Source organism: Dipteris shenzhenensis, chromosome 19, assembly GCF_047967505.1.
Source record: "Dipteris shenzhenensis isolate YYH24624 ecotype China chromosome 19, Dip_SZ_1.0, whole genome shotgun sequence".
In the NCBI taxonomy this organism is placed as follows: Eukaryota; Viridiplantae; Streptophyta; class Polypodiopsida; order Gleicheniales; family Dipteridaceae; genus Dipteris; species Dipteris shenzhenensis.
The window spans coordinates 42,203,338-42,221,841 of NC_141614.1; the positions used below are offsets into that span (position 1 = coordinate 42,203,338).

Below are 18,504 nucleotides of genomic sequence, written 5' to 3' on the forward strand. Positions count from 1 at the left end.
TCCTGCCTATTGAATGATACATATCATTCATCTTGTTGTATTTGGTTGCCAAAAATATTTTCTGTGAATTAACATACATGATTGTGGCGGAGGGGAGGACACGTAGGGGGCGGTGTGGAAGGAGGGGACACGTGTGAAGAAATGAGTGGTGCGCCTGCCGTACGTTTCATCATCATTCATCGTCACTGTCGTCCATTCTTTTAGGGTTTTCCTTTTCCTGCATCATCACTTCCTTCCTTCATGCCTTATTAGGAATTTCGAAGATGCAAAAATTCTGATGTCTGCTTGCGATTAGAGTACCTCGAGGCTTTGACACGATTTTCGTAGAGGTAGCTTGCTCGGCTGAATGCATTGGACGTTTGCCAGATCAATCCTCGGAGGAGAGCGATCGATTCTGACCTCTATTCGTCAAGGACTAGAGAATTGCTTGCTCAAATGGAAATGATGCACGAAGCTGGATAAAATGCTTGAGGGAAGCCCGGGTAAAGGGAGCTGGTAGAGAGAGCGGCCATGGCGAGGGAGGAGGAGATGGCTCTGTCTCCTTATTCGACCTGTTAAGAATTCCCGTAATGTCAATTTACCGAAGCCTTCCTTGTACCATTTCTGGCTGCATGTCTCTGATCAACAGTCTCAGCGTCGTCTACCACTATCAGGCGTTGTCGCCTGATGAACCTGGATCTTTTGTGTTACTTAGTCTATCTTCATATCTGAGGTGGCGAAAGTTAACCCCCTCATTGTTGTTTGTACCATCAGTTAATGTTTCCCTTTTGGTTTCAAGCGGGAAACTTTCTGGGAAACACTTACGTGCCCGCAATTCAACCTGGTGAAAAAGATATGATGAAGAGTCGCCGTATACTTGTAATTGTTGCTTGCGGGAGTTTACCTGCATCATTGCTGTGGACCCTATGTTAAGGATGTGTCTTTCATGGAGGGAGGCGTTGCACGAGGAGATGCATCCATGTGTTACATAGTTTCCAGAACAGGGAAGCTAGTCTATCCACGAACTCAGGATGTTAAAACCGAGAAGCAAGAAAAGGAGAAGGGTTATGCGGAAGGGCAGGGTGAAGGTTTCATTCAGAAGAGGAAGTGGGCATCGGCGAGCTCAGATTGTCAGCTTACAACATCGAAACTGAGAAAACAAAGTGCTGGAAGGACGATTGGTTGTGAGGAAACTAGTCATCGGACTGGCACTTGGGAGCAAGGTGAATTAGGGCACAAGGCATGTAATCAGTCGAAGCATGTTGACGGAGTTCTTGGCTCAGAGCGAAAGTGTTGTCCTCAACAGCATGTCAAGAAAGGTCTCGCACAGCTCTCGGTCCTGCTTAGGTAAGTGTTTTAGTGACTTTTTCAAATATATTTTGCCCTTTTTGACGTGTTGGAACGGTGGCAGATCAAACGAGCGTTTAAGAGGCCACTTCCAGGAAATTTTGTGTTGATCTTTAAAGAGGAATGTAGGGTTCTTCTCAATGCAGCTTTATGACTTTGGTTGTATGTCTGAATCTTTTAATTGTGGGAGTCCCCCCCCCACCCCAAAAGATAATTTATATGTTGAGAGAATGCTACAACTTGTGTAAAACTCGGGCTCTGGCTAAAGGGCTAAGAAATCTCCTTCAAATCGTTCTCAAGAGTGTTTTAAAGGGTTTCTCTAAAGGTGGTTTGTATGCATAATATAATTGATTGCTGTTCACTTGCATGTAGGTGGGAACAAGGGACTAGAGAAGTTGCTGTGAAATGGGCTTCCTGGCTTTTAAAGCTGCTACGTAAAGCCAGGCCTCACCTTCGAGCCCTTCAGCATTTACTTTTTACTGTCTTCTCCTCTGTGCTGCCTCTAGTGTACTATAGTTTAATCCGTCAGACATGGCTTCAGACACAAGATTCAGAGGTAATAACTTCCTGTGATATCTATTGTAAATGTTTTGAAGGATGTAGCTCCTAATTGCACTCTGCAAAGATTTCATGCTCATTTGTAACTCCTTTCTTCCTGTTTGCAATCCTCAAGCTTGAATTTAAATGTACTTGACCTCTTTACAACCATGGGGACCAAGCATCGCTCCTAATGGTTATTTATAAAACTGCAGTACCGCAGGGACATGGTGCAAGGAGTTCTTGTTGTATGGAACATAAGTTTGGGTAACAGTTTTGATCGTATATGACACTTACTGGACGTAACTTTTGCAGCTGTTCAGGGCCGTCGATATTCTTTGTGGAGCTCTTACAAAAAGCCGTAGTTGCTTTTCAGAAACCGAGTGGGAGAGAATAGGGGAGAGAATCCATGCATGCCAGTGTCTGTGTTTGAAAGTAGGAAGTTGCAAGGAGGGATTTTTGCCATCGCAGGATGCTTCAAAGGTAGCCAAAGGGTCTTGAAATTATTACTTTAGCAATAGACAAATAAGTAATATATCAAGTTGTGCGCAAGATTTCATAACGTAACGTTGGATTCTGATTGGCCAGACTTGTTCCTCAAGACTCCACGAAGAACAAAAATTTGGTTGCTTTGAACTTGATGTTGGAGCTGAGAGGACGAGCGATGAGTTGATTTTAAGCGAAGGAGTACAAGCTTTGGTAAGGTATTGCTTGCTTTCATGTCCTTGCTTATGAAGTCTATTTTCCATTGTTTGTGCTTTCTTGAAATGTGGGTTAGTTACAGTGCAAATGGCATTTACTTAGTTGCATGTTGTGCAGGTTAGGTGCGCAGTAAGAGAGAAACTCCTTACCGGCTGTATTCATAAGTTCGATTCTGCTCAGAATTCTCAGAGTACAGGTAGGATTCCTTGGTTTGCAACTTAAATGCTTATTTGCGAGGGATTCCTTGGTTTGCAACTTAAATGCTTATTTGCGAGGGGATTATCACTTGGTTGAAGATATTGGGGACTGCTTTTTAAATAGCCTTCTCCTTTAGTGCTAGCGTTTGCCATGTTCCCTTCAGCTCCAGAGTTCTGACAGAAATTGACTAGGAGACATCCTTACCAATGGATGGTTACATGTTTGTGGGGTGACTATGATGAGGTTGAAATTGCACTATTTGTGTGTTTACCGCTTGAGTTTGGGCATGTTCTTTGACCCAGCTAGGTATTGTTTTCACCTTGTGAAGTTTCTGTCCAAGGTGCTGCCTGCCGGTATTGCAATAATTCTTTTCCTTGTAGGATTCCAGCTCCCTATCATCTTTAGTGTCTGAGGTTTTATTCCACTGTAGGCAGGCAGAGCTGGTCGAAGATGGCTCTACAACGCTTGCATGCTGTTATGAGCTCAAGAGCTACAGAGCTACAGTATAAGCAGTATAATTATGCTGGGCTTTCTCGTGTCTTTGGTGGATTAATCCCATAAGCATAGATGCATTTATGCCCAGTCTATTTAAAGACAGAGTTCAGTCATCTTGGAATAAGCATTGCCAATGCTGCTATTTCGAAATCACCCATCCAAATTGGATTCTGAAATAAATAGAGATATTTCACATTTGAAGGGGAGACTTTGGAATGCATGTGTGGAACGAAGGATTCTGGGAGGTTTAAAGCCTAAAAAAAAGAGCACAGGAAGGCACATTTGTGGAATTGGGAGATTAGGAAATTATGCTGGTGCTAACAGTGGATTTCTATGGGTGTCCAGCTTGAGTGCTCGGGCTCTCCAGAGCTTATTGGAAAAGAATAGAAACAGTGCACAAACATCTATCTTAGGAGAGTTGGGAGTTAAGACATACAGCTTATCTCATCGTGTTAGCTGAAACAGGTATGATACCACTGGAAGGTGAAGCACTATGCTATTATATAGGGTACCTACAAGATTAAAATTTGGATGCACACTAGATACCACACAAAGCAATGGAGGCCACTAAGACAATGGGCTCGTAGAGAGATGAGGCGGAATGGATGGATTTATGGGGGATAAAGGCGACTGATATACCAGAAGAACCAGGAGAATGAGAAACTTAGTGATGACTGAAAATGCTACAGAAAATATGGCGGGGCTCAAGAATAATAATGCAGTTCTACAAACGGGAAATCAACACGATGGACAGTTGGGGACATCTCAATATTCAAAAGACATTTTATGTGCAAGCTAAGGACCAGCTCACATGATCTAGAAGTCAATTATCTATACTTGAAGTATCATGCATGCTTCTATGATTCTAAATTCCTATGATGATTGATCTATCTAGTATCATCTATTAGCCATGAATGATGCTTCAACAATCAACATGTGTCGTGAACTAAGTTCTAAGTTCTAACTGGTAAAAATGGGAGATGGGCAGTTCAGATTTGGACCAGAATTTTTTTGGGAGATTATCCAAGAGGCTTCCAAATCTGGATGTCTTTTGGACACTTCCATTACTAAACTTGTGTCTGCCAATCTGGCACCTTAGCAGAAATTGGGCAAATGTATGAATTTCTCTCGAATTTATTACAAATTGCCATTGGACTCCAGGTACCAGATATTGTGTTCCACGAAGTGTAGGGGGACTCATGCAACGTGGAGAATCATCATTAGGCACATTGAGCCAATTATTTCTGTCAGCCTATTCAATTATGAAATGGGACGACAGCAAGGGTATACGCCTGGAAAAGTGCAACAGGGGAAGAATATTGAGGAGGATGATACAAGGCATTCCTATATCAGGCTCAAGCCCTGGCTATCTAGGGTTTTAAACATAAATTGGTCCAAATGCTTGAATTTCTCTCGAAAGTATCACAAATTGCTACTGTACCTTCTGCATGTATCACTGAGGGACTATATTTAGAAGATTCCAATTTTGAAGTTCTAGAATTTTGTGGCAGGAACAATAGTAATGTATATTGTGTATGTATAGCCATTTGTTACATCAACCTGTGCTGCTACCTATCTTGACCCTATCAAATTATGAAAGAAACTCAGTACGCAGATCTTATTATAAATGAATGCTCAAGTGTGTAGATGTGGCGATATGTATGTGTGAGAGTTACAATTGAAAACATTACAAAAGTACCATTGCCCCACACAAAGGAGCACTCTCATTGGTTCACCTCAAATCCCTCTCTAAACCCTTGAAATTAGGAAACACTAATTGGAGGCCCTTTTGAGACCCCATATCTCCTCTAATGCTTTGGATGGGTGCTAAGGATTGATGCCACACCACGTGGGCCGAGCCATGTAAGCATCTGGCAGTTGCCCACTCTATGGCCATGTTTCATGCATGTCCCTCTTGGGCCCCCTCCACGCGTAGGTCGTCGCCCTATCACATGCATTTACACTTACAATTGTTGTCCCCATTCTCTTGCGCATGTCGACATCACCCTGCATGCTACCCTCTGTTCCGCACCTCCAGCATGTCCCCCTTGGGCCCCCTCAACTCATATGTTGTCACCCTATCACATGCATTTACGCTTGCAATTATTGTCCCACTCCACACATGCATTCTCTTGCACATGTCGACATCACAGATGGGTATACAAATTGAAGTACAATCTAGATGGCAGTATTCAAAGATACAAATCTAGACTAGTTGCAAAAGGAGCTGATGATGTGGCATGGGTGACGTGACACATGGAGGGCTCTCCCAAACTATATGAAAATTCCCAAATTCCCAATATATCATAGTCTATATTCATAAGCTACTGCATGGTGGCAAGAACACGTAGCTACATTGACTAAAACTACGTATAGAAGAAAATATTCAATTTATACATGTGCAATATTATTATGATAATTGTTGCATTTTATAATTTACATTGCTGCTTTTTCGATGCACTTTCTTAAAATGAGGCTCATATAAATGTGAATGATACATGTAGAATCCACACCATCGAATCACCTAGCTGTTTTTTGGCTTTTTAGGTTTCTCCACAATTATGCACTTGACCATCGCGTGGCAGGTGCTGCATTGGTAGAGGGCTTTTAAAATATCCGGTATCGCTCTTTGTGGCTGGTTATTGAATTTTTTTTGACCCTTCTGCCTATAATTTCGAATGAGTAAAGTTCTTATGAAAGAAGTGTTGAGAGTTGTGGTGCCATGGGCACATGTAGAGCAAAGCTATGAGTAAAGGACAAGCTGCCACATGGCATGGAGGACATATCCCACATGTGAGCAAGCATATGGATGTAAGTATCCTCATCTATAAAAGGGAGGTTCATTTGAAGTAATATAAAATCAAGCACTTTGCACTATCTCAAGATTCTCTTTATGAGTCCAAGCTAATCTATCTTGGAACCTAATTGACTTGAGGTACATGTCATGAGCACTCTCTTCATCATGTCTCCACATAGGTTCCATCCACCTTAGAGTGCTCCATAGATCCTGAGGCGCACATGTTTTGTCATGGTATCATAGCTTAGGTCTAGTCTCCTAGATTAGTTGTAGGCATGTCGTAGGAGCTCATGTTTTAGGAGCTCATGTTTTTCTCCTAGGTTAGTTTTAGTTTTAGATTGAGAACAAATTTTCCGTCCATCCATTTCATGAGAGATTCATTGTGAGCTTGAGTGTTCCTTATTCTGTGAGAGCGAGAGAGTCCCTTTAGTATTTTCTTTGAGAGAGATATTGTGAGAGTTCTTCTGTCATTTGGAAACTCCCATCACTTGGAGGCATTTCATGGGCTGAGGCTTCGATAGTCATTGAGGCCTCTACAACCGGCTGGTCGTCTGCCATAGTTCCCCAACTTGAATGGATTAACGAGATGAGCTCTGCGAGACACTTATAGAGAGCGTAGTCAAAAATGGGAGCTGGGTAGCATGACAACAACAAGGGTTGAGCTACTGGGAGGAGTGAATGTCCAAGGCAAGCAAGCCTCCAGCAACAAGCCCCTGACGAACACCAGCTTCAGCCAAGCCTTCTCCAACAAGATGAATCTGCAGCACGACTAAGCTATCTACGCCTCTCCAACGACCAAAGTGGCATCTCCCTCGACTGCTACAATGCTCATGGCCCAACACTGGTCTTCAAGGCAACTCATTCATTGTTTGCGACGAATAGCAGCAAGCGGCTGCCCAGCTTTGGCGCCCTTCAAGTTACCCCATCGTCAAGCTTGCCCGCCATTTGCTAGCTTCGACTTTGCAATGTGCCAATGCTCTCTAGCGACTAGATTCAGCCTCACGGTGCATGCATAGCAGCGCCAAAACTTCAACAACACGACTCAAATGACCGAAGGTTTGCGCGCAGTCTTGAAAAGCTTGGACATCGACCACGACCTGCTGCAATAGATTCTGAGGAGCTCGTCACCAAGATCTCACGATGCTGTCGATTACAGCCCTCCACAACTCCAAAGATCCTCAAGGCCTTCAGCAAGCTTATAGCAAAGCTGGCCCGTCCACCACACACCGTCTTCTATAGCTCAAAAGAGCTACAAGTGCTTCACAAAGGCTTCCAGCTTCATGACTAGCAGCCTTCCTCTAGACAAGGAACCAGCGACGGCTCCTAGCTCCATCGCTTCCTAGCTTAAGCCAAACGTTCGGCAAGATGCTCCCAATGAATGACTCCCTGAGCTCCAGCCTTCATCAGCCATCGCCACCAGCACAGCTTCCATGTCACCAACGCCAGCCTACGGCCTCGAGGCTCTAGCAACATCTACAGACCCATAGACAAAGTTCTCTGCACCACCAGATTGAAGCGCAGCCGTCTTCTCTCCAGCACGGCTGATCCTGTACTAGCGGTCACGACGGTGGTATATACCTTCTCCAGAAGCGATGCCTTTCACAAGGTTTTCCACAGGACACGTGGCACATAAGGCGTGTGTAGTTAAGCTAAGGTTTGGTTGGGTTCATCATGTGGTTTAGTTAAGCCTATGGTTAGATTGTGTCCACATGGCAGATAGGACCTATCCTTGGTTTGGTCAACTCAACTTACCATGATGAGGGTAAAGGTTAGTTAAAAGTGCCACATCACCAAGTGCTACCTAAGCTCACAAGCTTCTTGATACGCACAATTTGTAAGCTCCATATGAACAGCCTATGCCACATCATCAATTGCCTCCCTTCTTCACAGAAACTTCGACAAGCTGTAACTTCCAATTCAAGAAGAATTTGCATGCGCTCCAAAGAAGAAAAAATGATCGTCTTTTCGAGCTCTACGCATCTATCAAGTCAGAATCATTGGACACTGCCATTGAAGCAAAATAAAGCTGATGGTAAGACCTTTGCAACAAATGATAAATCAAAGCATGAATGCACACATCGCTGTCATAAGCATGCCAAAAGCTCAAGTGCATGAGATGACCATAGCACGGAACATGGCATCCACACATAAAGCGTTAAGGCACATGGAGAACAAAGAATCATGCATCAAGCTACATCGAGTAAAGATGTGAACGCCATCGACATCAAGCATTGAGAAACAAAAACCTTGCCAACCTTGCCTATATTTTGTAAATCAAACCTGACCACTTGAGATAGCTATGTAAGCACCTAGGGGAGGATTTGATCTTGTAACTCACATCTGACTACCTTGCAGTAGCCAAAGGATCATGGCACCAAGGGGAGGTGTTGAGAGTTGTGGTACCATGAGCACATGTAGAGCAAAGGTATGAGTAAAGGGGCAAGCTGCCACATGGCATGGAGGACATATCTCACATGTGAGCAAGCATATGGATGTAAGTACCCTCACCTATAAAAGGGAGGTTCATTTGAAGTAATATAAAATCAAGCACTTTGCACTATCTCAAGATTCTCTTTATGAGTCCAAGCCAATCTATCTTGGAACATAATTGACTTGAGGTACATGTCATGAGCACTCTCTTCATCATGTCTCCATATAGGTTCCATCCACCTTAGAGTGCTCCATAGATCCTGAGGCACATACGTTTTGTCAAGAAGCAGGCTATTCATGGATTACAGTCTAGTATTGCTTTTGATGCATGTACTTCTCGATTAGAAGAGGCAATGCAACTGGTTGAAATGCTTGAAGTTGGCTCCTAGATAGCCGTGTCTCTATGGTTTACCCTCTCTTGAGTAATCCGGCATGTTGAGTTTGCTATTGCATCACCCACCCCACCCAAGTGTAGGAAGCATACACCACCTTGCGATCACCTGGTAAAACACTACTAGAACATAGTAGGTGCATCATTTGGCTCCCCTAATTTGCTAAATGTGTCCTATGATATTGGAGCCCTCTAGAACTCTTAGGACATCTAATTAGTACTGACTGTACTAATTTCTAGCACATTTGCTAAATGTGTCCTATGATACTGGAGCCCTCTAGAACTCTTAGGACATCTAATTAGTACTGACTGTACTAATTTCTAGCACCTAAGGAACATGACCATTGTCTTTCTTCCTAATTTCCTAACCCAAGACACCTCCTACGGGTAATGCCACTATTTCAATAGTTTAAGAGTCCATGCTCGCTGAGATAACTAGTGCTACAACTCTCTAGTGTTCAAGTACTTGTAGAAGGTCATGTTGGATGCCTGCTTGGTGATTACGCCATACATGATGGGTGGTTGTTTCACTAAGGCAAACTTTGTGTGCTTTCTTAGTTTCGGCTACTCATGACTCACAGTTGACATGCATCAATGTTTTGCAGGCACATTAGAGAATTGGAAATAAGTTATTCTGGCGACATTTTTGGAGGGAGGTGCACTAAGTATGTTTCTCTTATTAGGTATGCCGAAAGGTATAGGTTTTCCATAAGAAATTGCTTGGTTTACTACGGTCCCTGGAGATTCCCAGTCGGCCCTTTGAATGAAGTGCTATGTTAATGAGCAACATGTTCCATTAGTCCAATTGATTTTGAACACCACCTATTCCACTAGTGTGAGTAGGGCTTGCTGTGAGGGAAACAATTTCAAGTCCTCTGCCAAGCCTTTGCATTTCAAGAGCTTTTAGCAGGTCTGGTGTGAGTGAAGGAGAAGATTGCCCAAGCACATGAAGCTTACCAGACCAGGGCCGCCTAGTCAATGACTCAATGGGTCTATCTCAGAATCATCAAGAAAAAACTGGAAGAAGTTGCCAAAAGCTATCCTGTCAAGTTTGTGTTGTGGCTAAAGCCATATGTGGGACCAGCATTGACAGATTCCAAAAGTGGTGCCAGAGATTGTCGACGATGCGGAATTGGTTGAGCCTCACAAGGAGACTCCCAATCTTCACAAATAGGTGTAACACTCTTTCATATCAAGATAAGTAATAGGCTATGACAGGGACAGCTGCATCCCATGAGGCTCTCTTCGCAAGCATCAATCACGACGCACGTGCATGCTCTTCAGTTCAGTATAGACCAGTCACATATCCTATCAGAGAGAGTCGTCTGAGGAGTTTAGCTCATGTGCCTGTTACAGCAGTAGTGGGGTGGGGGGTGATTGCGGAAGAGGATAGCAGAAGAGAGAGACTGAGTACAGAAGAGGTATAGAGACTGAGGGGACTCAAGAGGCTGAGCAAGATTAGGATGAGGGATCAATTGTGCTGGTGAGACTGGGGGAAAGAGCAAGAGAGCATCTAACAGGGAGTCTAAGCATGTTTTTTTTTGGGGGGGGGGCGGGGGGGTTGGCAAGTAGTGAGGGCATCAAATAAAATCCCTACCTCGTCACTGCATCAGTCTGCTTTCTTCCCACCTTATGTTTCCCCATCTTTCCAACCCCTCCTCCGCTTACCTCAGGTAGCAATTTTTTGTCAAGTAGGCGGGCATACTAGTAGGTTGGGTGTTCCATGATCATGCCATGCCATTGTGGTTTTAGGGTATAGTATATATGCCACAGTTTCTTTTTATACTGCTCTTAGTGGCTCATTCGTAGAGTCTTGTATTTAATTTTACTGTCATTCTCTTGTGCTCTTGTGCTATTTATTTATTCTAATCTGATCAATGCAAAATGGGAATTCGTATATCAGTTGCTTCGAACATCGATTTGAGTTCACCTCAGAGCTATGCAATTGTAAAAAGAGAAACTATATAGACGTTGTGCCCCTTATTTTGGCAGAATCTGATTCTCTTCAACATTTAACATGTTCTGATACTTGTCCAAGCATTGTTCATAGGAGGGTTTGATTATGGTATGTGAATAATTTATTTGGAGCAAGGGGTGTCTTTCTCCTGTATGTGGGTTTTGTATAGCCCTGAATTTATGATGGCCATGGTCTTATCTTAGCCAAATAAGCATTACAGACTATTTTGGAAACAACCTGATGTGCTTTCAAGGGAACTGTAGCTTGACAAGATGACTGGTAGGTTTAGTTGTGGATTCTTAGGGTTTAAATATGTTGTTTGAATAAGGGGTATCCTTCTGCTTTATGTGGTGTTTTCTTGAACACGGAACTCATGGTAACCATGGTCTCATGTAGGCCAAAGCAAGCATTGTTTTCTATTCGCCTGGCATGTTTGACAGGAGTAGCTATTTACACAGTTTTTCCGGGAGCTACCTAAATCTCTTCTTTTTATACAAATATTTTAAAGGGAACTGTAGCATGACAGGATGACTGTGTATGTTTCTATGAACTGCTTGCCTTTTCAAGAAAGCTGGCATTCAAACTTGTACTCCACAATGTTAAACAGTCTTTTGGTGAATGCGAAGAAATACATTTGTTACTGTACTTATACAGTATATTTTGAGTTTCACTGCTGGGAAAGCTGTTTAAACTCCTGCTTGACCTCTGGAGGGTTGCATTTTCTTGAGAATTATTGCGGCTGACATGATGACTTTGTTCATCGGAGTAGACATTATAATTTTAACAATGAGAATGGCTGTCGATTGTGATATATTCTTATATGTTGTTGGTTGGTGGCAGTGTCTCTTGTATGCCCCTTATCAGGAAGTCGTATTAAGGTACTCGTCCACAACACAGCCTTGTGATTATCTGATTGGAGCTTTCCTTTTTTTAAAGTTTGGTTGTAGTCTCTTTGTATCTTTTTTTTATGTTTTGTTTTGGGTTACTTCATCATATTGACTACTTACATGGGAGTAAGGATTGGAAAAAGTAGACATCACAAGTGCTCCAGAGTCAGAGCAACTATGTATAAATAAGATTGAAAGCTGTACCTTTTAAATGCTTGAATGCATTAGAAATAAAGAGGCAAACCTGCCAGTATAAATAAGCCATTGACTTTTGTAAGCAAAGTAGCAGCAAAGCAACAATATTCCATCGGTAATAACTGGTTCAAATGTTCTAAGATGTTATCTTCTCTGCTATCCTCTATGGGACCTACGCAAACTAGTCCTGTTTGGTAGCGTAAGGGGGGCTAAACTCACGATTATCTTCATCTTTCTCGTGGCTGATATTGAGCTGCTTTCTCCATTCTGAGCAAACAAATTACTTTGCACTGAATTGCTCACTCAGTTTTGTTGAGCAGCTTTGTGTACACACCCAGCCAGTTTCTGATCTAGAGGCTGTAATATCGTCTCTAAGGCAGCCAACAAAATATTACAGACTCAGGAAGTTCTGTAATATCCATTGTGGCTGTAATGTTACCGCTTTACAAGTATCCCACCAAATTGCACTCGGTGGTTGTACAAATGACCACCAAAGTGTGTTCTCTTATCATATGAAAATCTCAGGTCATTTCTTGGAATTGACTGACCCTTGACGGAGGTGAAGTCTAATAGATGGTTTGCCGTCTATCTGTCAGCTTGTGATATGGTCCTTGCTTATCCTTTTGAAAATCTGACTCAAACACTGCATGGAAACGCGTAGGAACATTATTTCAGGTGAGCTGTGGAGCTCCTGCTGCCTCACAGTCAAGAAGGCATGGATTGGTGATGTGCTCAGTCTTTCTGTCCATGCCATCAGAGTTTTTTTGTTTATGATTAATTTCCACAAGATTACTGAGGGAAGCAATGGAGAGAGTGCCTTCAATTAGTCTTGATTTCATTGGATGCACTGATGGAGTAACATGCAACACGTTTAGAGATTATCTATATCAAACTGCAGCTAGCAACATCTAACGATTATGTGCCTCTTTACCTGATCAAAGAAGAGTACTAGAGCACTATGGTTATATGTAAAAGGCTTGGTCCTAAATCAACCTCTTTATTGCCAAGGATATTGGGCTGCATCAAGCGATTTCGCTCCATTTGTGGAGCCCAGTGGCTTTGCCTTTGTTATTTACATACATAACTTCCAACTCCTAGAAAGCTTATGCTGGTTCCTAATAGAAGCAGTCCTCTAAGGATCGTGCCTCTCCTCTTCGCAAAGCAATGACCGTCATCAGCAACACTAAGGTTTGGCCTCGGGCAAGAAGAGCGGTTCTAGCACAATACGGACAAGTTAAATTTTGACATCATGCTCCTTTCCCGGTACCATGTCATCCTCGGACAACAGTGGCTCTACAACTATGATCCATCAATTAGTTTCCATAGCCATACAATTCAGTTTTTTTCACCAAGGAAAACTTATCAAGTTAATTGTTCTAGGGATGCTCCTTCACCAGTTGCCTCTGCCTTATAAGTTAAGAAGTGGGTTCGTGTAGGCCATTCTATGGGCTTTCCATAGGTGCCACTCATGCGTTGGTATGTGCCTTGTAGGTCTAGTTATAGGCGGTAGTTAGGACAGCTGGTATAGTTAGTACAATTAGTACATGTACCATTTAGGACACTTACTCCAATTAGGACACCCTGCCCTAGGGTTTTGTTATATTGGGTGTCTCTCGTACTCTCCCATTCTTGTTTTCTTGAGCTTCCATTGCTTGCCCTAGCCTACAATGGTATCAGAGCTGTGTGGAGTGACTAGTAGACTCCTCATAGAGGGTCCACGGCAAAAATACTGTCAGCAGCTAGTACTTTGGGTAAGACCTGATGTGTCACCATGCAACCTCTAGATATCCTGTGAGCTATATGTATAATGAGGGAGCGGAGGTGCTAGCCCCCTCTCGAGCATCAGGCAATGCTCTAGACCTCTGCTCTACTGAGCTTGTACCACAATGGGCTCAAGCTGAAATGCTTCCAGGTAGAGCTGCAATATCCTAGGTGAATTTGCCAGTTCACCTTCCTCCATCCACTTGGCATCCAGTGCTGAGTAGTTCTGAAACTTAACTAGATACCTTTTGGAAACTCTACCTCTAACTTTTCTTTCACGGTGTGCCAGAGTCTGTTCCGGAACCAAAATCTCATACAGTTCCTTCACTTCAGGTTGTTTCTCATCAAGCATGTCTTTTGGCACATCTCCTTGGAAAGGCTTCAACAAACTCACATGAAAGGCATTGTGAATTGTCCAATGGCGTGGTAGCTTCAGCCTGTAAGCTACATCATTTATCTTTTGCAAGACTTGCAAAGGTCTATAGTACTACATCTTAAGTTTGGTGTACACCTTATCTTTGCCTTTCATCCTCTTAAGTCTTGCTTTCTGAAACGCAGCAACACCCAATCATTGTCTTTGAAGACCAAGTCACATCGGTGCTTAGCTGCTGCTCTTTTATGCTTCTCTTGGCTTTTCTGTTCACCTTCTGATAGGCTGCATCTAAGCTTTCCACAAATTTGTCCGCTTCATCAAAGATCTTCTCTTTGGTGTGCAAAATGGGAGGTACCTTTCTTCTGCCATTTACAATTTCGAAGGGTGCTTTCCTTGTGGAAGAATGCACTGCATTGTTGTAGGCAAACTCAACCAGTGGCAAAAATTGTTCCCATTTTGTTTGCTGTTCTGAAAGATAACATTTAAGAAGATTGTGTTGGAAAGGTCACCTCCCCATTTGTAAGCCCCCATATGAGGAGAGTGTGTGGGAGGGAGACCTAGGGCAGGATGTGAGGGGGCTGCCACATGGGCAGCACCTCACATCAAAGAAGAGAAAGATCATGTTCCTGGAGGCATCGAAGTGGCTGCAACAGATGTTGCCTTTGTGCAGGAGAGATGGAGGGGGCAGCATGCCTTGGATCTGTCCAGGCAAAAGGATTCTGATGAGCAAGATGGCGGGGTATCCCGGGGCCCATAAGCTTATGGCGAGCCACGTGGCAGCGGGTGGGGGCAGGAAAAGACCTGAAGCAGGCCCTACATGTGGCGCAACCTGGCTAGAGTTACCAGCATCCTGGTCGGCCAGAAAGGAGGGCTGGTTGGGCTGGTAAGAGCCAGCCAACCAGGCCCTGGTTGGGGCAGATCTAGGGGCTGGGCCCCTACATAGAAATGAGGGCAAAAGCCCCAGTTTTAAAGGTCCAAAGGGGGCGGTTTTTGGGACAGACCCTGACTGAGTCGGCTATTGCCCCTCTCCTGTTTGTTTATTTTGGGTAGACCTGGGGCCTATATAAGGAGGCCATCCAGGTCCTCATATCTCATCACTTGGAGCAGCAGAAAAGCCCCATCAGAAAGGAGCAGCAGGGAGCTTGTCTTGGGCCTCATCATTGGAGGAGAAGAGAGCATACAGTAGTTGCAGACTTAGCTGAGGGTGCTGCACATCTAGGCTGGTGCAAAGACAGCAAGGTGGAAGGGATTTGGACGGAGAGTCTACATATGCTTGAGGTGGAGCACACGGGCTCAAGTCTAGAGATATTCGAGAGATAGTAGGAGTACCTTGTGGTAAGATCAAAGGACCACGCTTTGGTGGGAATTTGGATCTCTCTCTTTTGTTGTGTCCAGAGTTTTGGACGAAAATATATTGTTTTGGTAGCTTCTATAGCTGGTTGGTTCATTCTCTATTGATGAGTCTACACATTTATTTGATGCACATAAGCTAAAGAAGTTTGTGATTCCACTCCCCACACACTGTGTGAGCGCCTGGGCTATTCTATCAGTCTTTCGTTGTGCGTACCCTCTGTTGGTCGATTTCTAACAGATTGAGGGTAGTAGAGTTTGCCTCTTCTGACTGTGGGTAGAAAGAAGATGAAAAATTCAGCGTAATGCCCATGTTCTCAAACAAACCTCTTTAGAAAAGGCTGGCCATACGGGGATCTCGATCATTGACAATGGGTTGAGGCATACTAAGGTGCTTGAAAATATGAGACATAAATAATCTCGCCATTTGATCTACTGTAATTTTTTTTCGCACTGGAATAAAGTGGGCGTGCTTGCTGAATCTGCAAATTATGGTCTAAATTCCATCATGTCTTGATGGTGTATGAGGCAGATCGAAGATGAAGTCCATGGCAATGCTTTGCTAGGGTCTATCTGGAATAGGCAAATGGTTGTAGCAATCCAGCTGGCTTCTTTCTGTCATACTTTACCTTCTGACAAGTGATGCATGTCTTGACATAACCCTCAACGTCCTTCCTCAAATTCGGCAGTGCTCCACACCTTTGACTGTGGCTTCAATGCCTCTGTGTCCTGCATATGGTGGGGGATGACTCTCCATCAAAACCTTTGGCCTCAACTACTTTGTGACACACAGTTTTCCATGCATCATTAGGAATCCATCCTTAAGCATATAGTACTCATGCCGATTTCCCTTAACCAGCTGATCATAAACCCTTGCAAAATCATCATCATTGGCATATTGATCCTTCATGGCATCAAGTTCACTGTGGTATGCAATGGTGACGGCTGAAACTTGCGGTTTATTTGATACTGTATCAGGATTGGACTTCAACATTCTTCTTGGTCAACCCAAATGGCATCACGAGAAATTCATACAAGCCAAGTGTGGTCCTTAAAGCTGTCTTGTGCACATCCTCAAGTCGTATCCTGATTTGATGGTAGCCACTCTTCAAATCTATCCGGCTGAACATTGCAGGCCCCTTTAGCCTATCCAAGATATCCTAGGTATCGAGAATCTGTTCTTACTGGTTATCTTATTCAGAGCCCTACAATATATGCACATCCTCCACGAGCCATCCTTCTTTTGCACAAGCAAGACTAGGGAACAATAGGGTGAGGAGCTGGGCTGAATTAATACCTTCTCCAGGAGATCCTTTATTTGAGTCATTATCTCCTCCTGTTGGGCTGCACTAACCCTATAAGGAGGCTTGTTTGGCGGGCTGCTACCTGGAATTACGTTTATGGCATGGTCGGGCGTTCTGGAGGTAATTCCTGTGGTAGGGAGTTAGAAAACATTCGTGAAACTGAATAAGGAAATTTGTCCTCTATTTATCCAGCTTAGAAAAATTAGAGTTTTCTTCTGCTTGCTGTTTTTCAGTTGCAAAAACCAAGTATGCAGAAAGATGCTTTTTCATTACATTTGAAATTGCCGAAGCCGATACAACTCGAATGGATTCTCCCTTCAGTTTAGCATCCAAAACATGAGTCTTCCCTCGGTGAGTCAAAATTAGAGTTCTGTTTCTGGCACCAAAAGTGCTCCCTTCCTATGGTGCCAAGGTATTCCGAGCAAAACATCGGTGTGCCTTGGGCAAGCCATATCTGCGTCACATAGTGGCCCCATCTCTTCTGCCCTTATTGTTAGAATTATTGGCATATTCTAGGCAGTGACCAATGTAATCCATAAGTGAGTTAGGGGCACGTATCCCTCACTAGAGGTTTTTTCCCCTAACCACATTCTGGAGGTAATTCCTGTGGTAGGGAGTTAGAAAACATTTGTGAAACTGAAAAAGGAAATCTGTCCTCTCTTTATCCGGCTTAGAAAAATTAGAGTTTTCTTCTGCTTGCTATTTTTCAGTTGCAAAAACCAAGTACGTAGAAAGATGCTTTTTCATTACATTTGAAATGGCTGAAGCCGATACAATTGGAATGGATTCTCCCTTTAGTTTAGCATCCAAAACATGAGTCTTCCCTCGGTGAGTCAAAGTTAGAGTTCAATTTCTAGCACCAAAAGTGCTTCCTTCCTATGGTGCCAAGGTATTCTGAGCAAAACATCACACCCATTCAGTGGCATAATGTAGAACTCCTCAGTGTCCATGTAGCTCTGTATGTGCATACAGAGCTTCCTAATGATGGGTGTGCCTTGGGCAAGCCATATCTGCGTCACATAGTGGCCCCATCTCTTCTGTCCTTATTGTTAGAATTATTGGCATATTCTAGGCAGTGACGAATGTAATCCATAAGTGAGTTAGGGGCATGTTTCCCTCACTAGAGGTTTTTTCCCCTAACCACAGTTAGTGGTTTAGTGTAGTTTTGTCACTTAGACAAAACCACCTCCACACTTGTAGTTCTCTTATCTTATCTATTGCAGTACGTTTTGTTCTCTACTCCCTTGCTTTCTTTTGCTCTCAGTTTCTACATTTGGTGTCAGAGCAACTAAGCTCCTATCTTCAATTTTTGCTCTCTTGACCAGGCTCCTAGTTCAACGATTGTACGATTGCCGTACAGACATACCGCCCACACATGCAAAGCGTTGCATCAGTCTGCTCGTCTGTACTGTGTTAGCCTGTATCCTTCCGTTGCCTATCCGTACATCGTACAGATTCTCGTACCAGTTTGCAGGCGACGTACAAGTTTGCAGCTCCGTAGTATAGGCATCCGTACATTGTTTCGTCATACCTGCACCAACAATTAGCTGTCATTTTGTACAATTGCCAGTCCGTACATAAGCATGCATTTCCATACTTGCATCGGTGCCAATGCCGTACACCATATCAATTGTACATACAAGAGTCCGTACAGGTCTTCAATACTTGCAGGGTCTGTCTTCCGTACATTGCATGCAGCTCCAGTCTCCTCAGCCATACGGGCTTCCGTACTAGCATCGACATACATCCGTACAAGCAGTCCGTACTGCTTGTTTTGGCATCAGCAAGCCTCGACCTGTTT

General features: G+C 43.5%; 1 protein-coding gene across 1 annotated transcript in view; it reads left to right on the plus strand.

Annotated features, from left to right (window-relative positions):
- The first annotated feature begins 219 nt into the window (after nt 1-219).
- The window catches only part of LOC147890496 (uncharacterized), a 31,407-nt gene continuing 13,122 nt past the window's right edge, over nt 220-18,504 (plus strand). Inside the window, exons 1-7 of the mRNA XM_087390863.1 lie at nt 220-566; nt 754-1,326; nt 1,699-1,882; nt 2,179-2,346; nt 2,452-2,562; nt 2,683-2,761; nt 11,674-11,711. Coding sequence (XP_087246989.1) covers nt 926-1,326; nt 1,699-1,882; nt 2,179-2,346; nt 2,452-2,562; nt 2,683-2,761; nt 11,674-11,711 — 981 coding nt within the window. The 5' untranslated portion in view covers nt 220-566; nt 754-925. The remainder of the gene's footprint in view (nt 567-753; nt 1,327-1,698; nt 1,883-2,178; nt 2,347-2,451; nt 2,563-2,682; nt 2,762-11,673; nt 11,712-18,504) is intronic.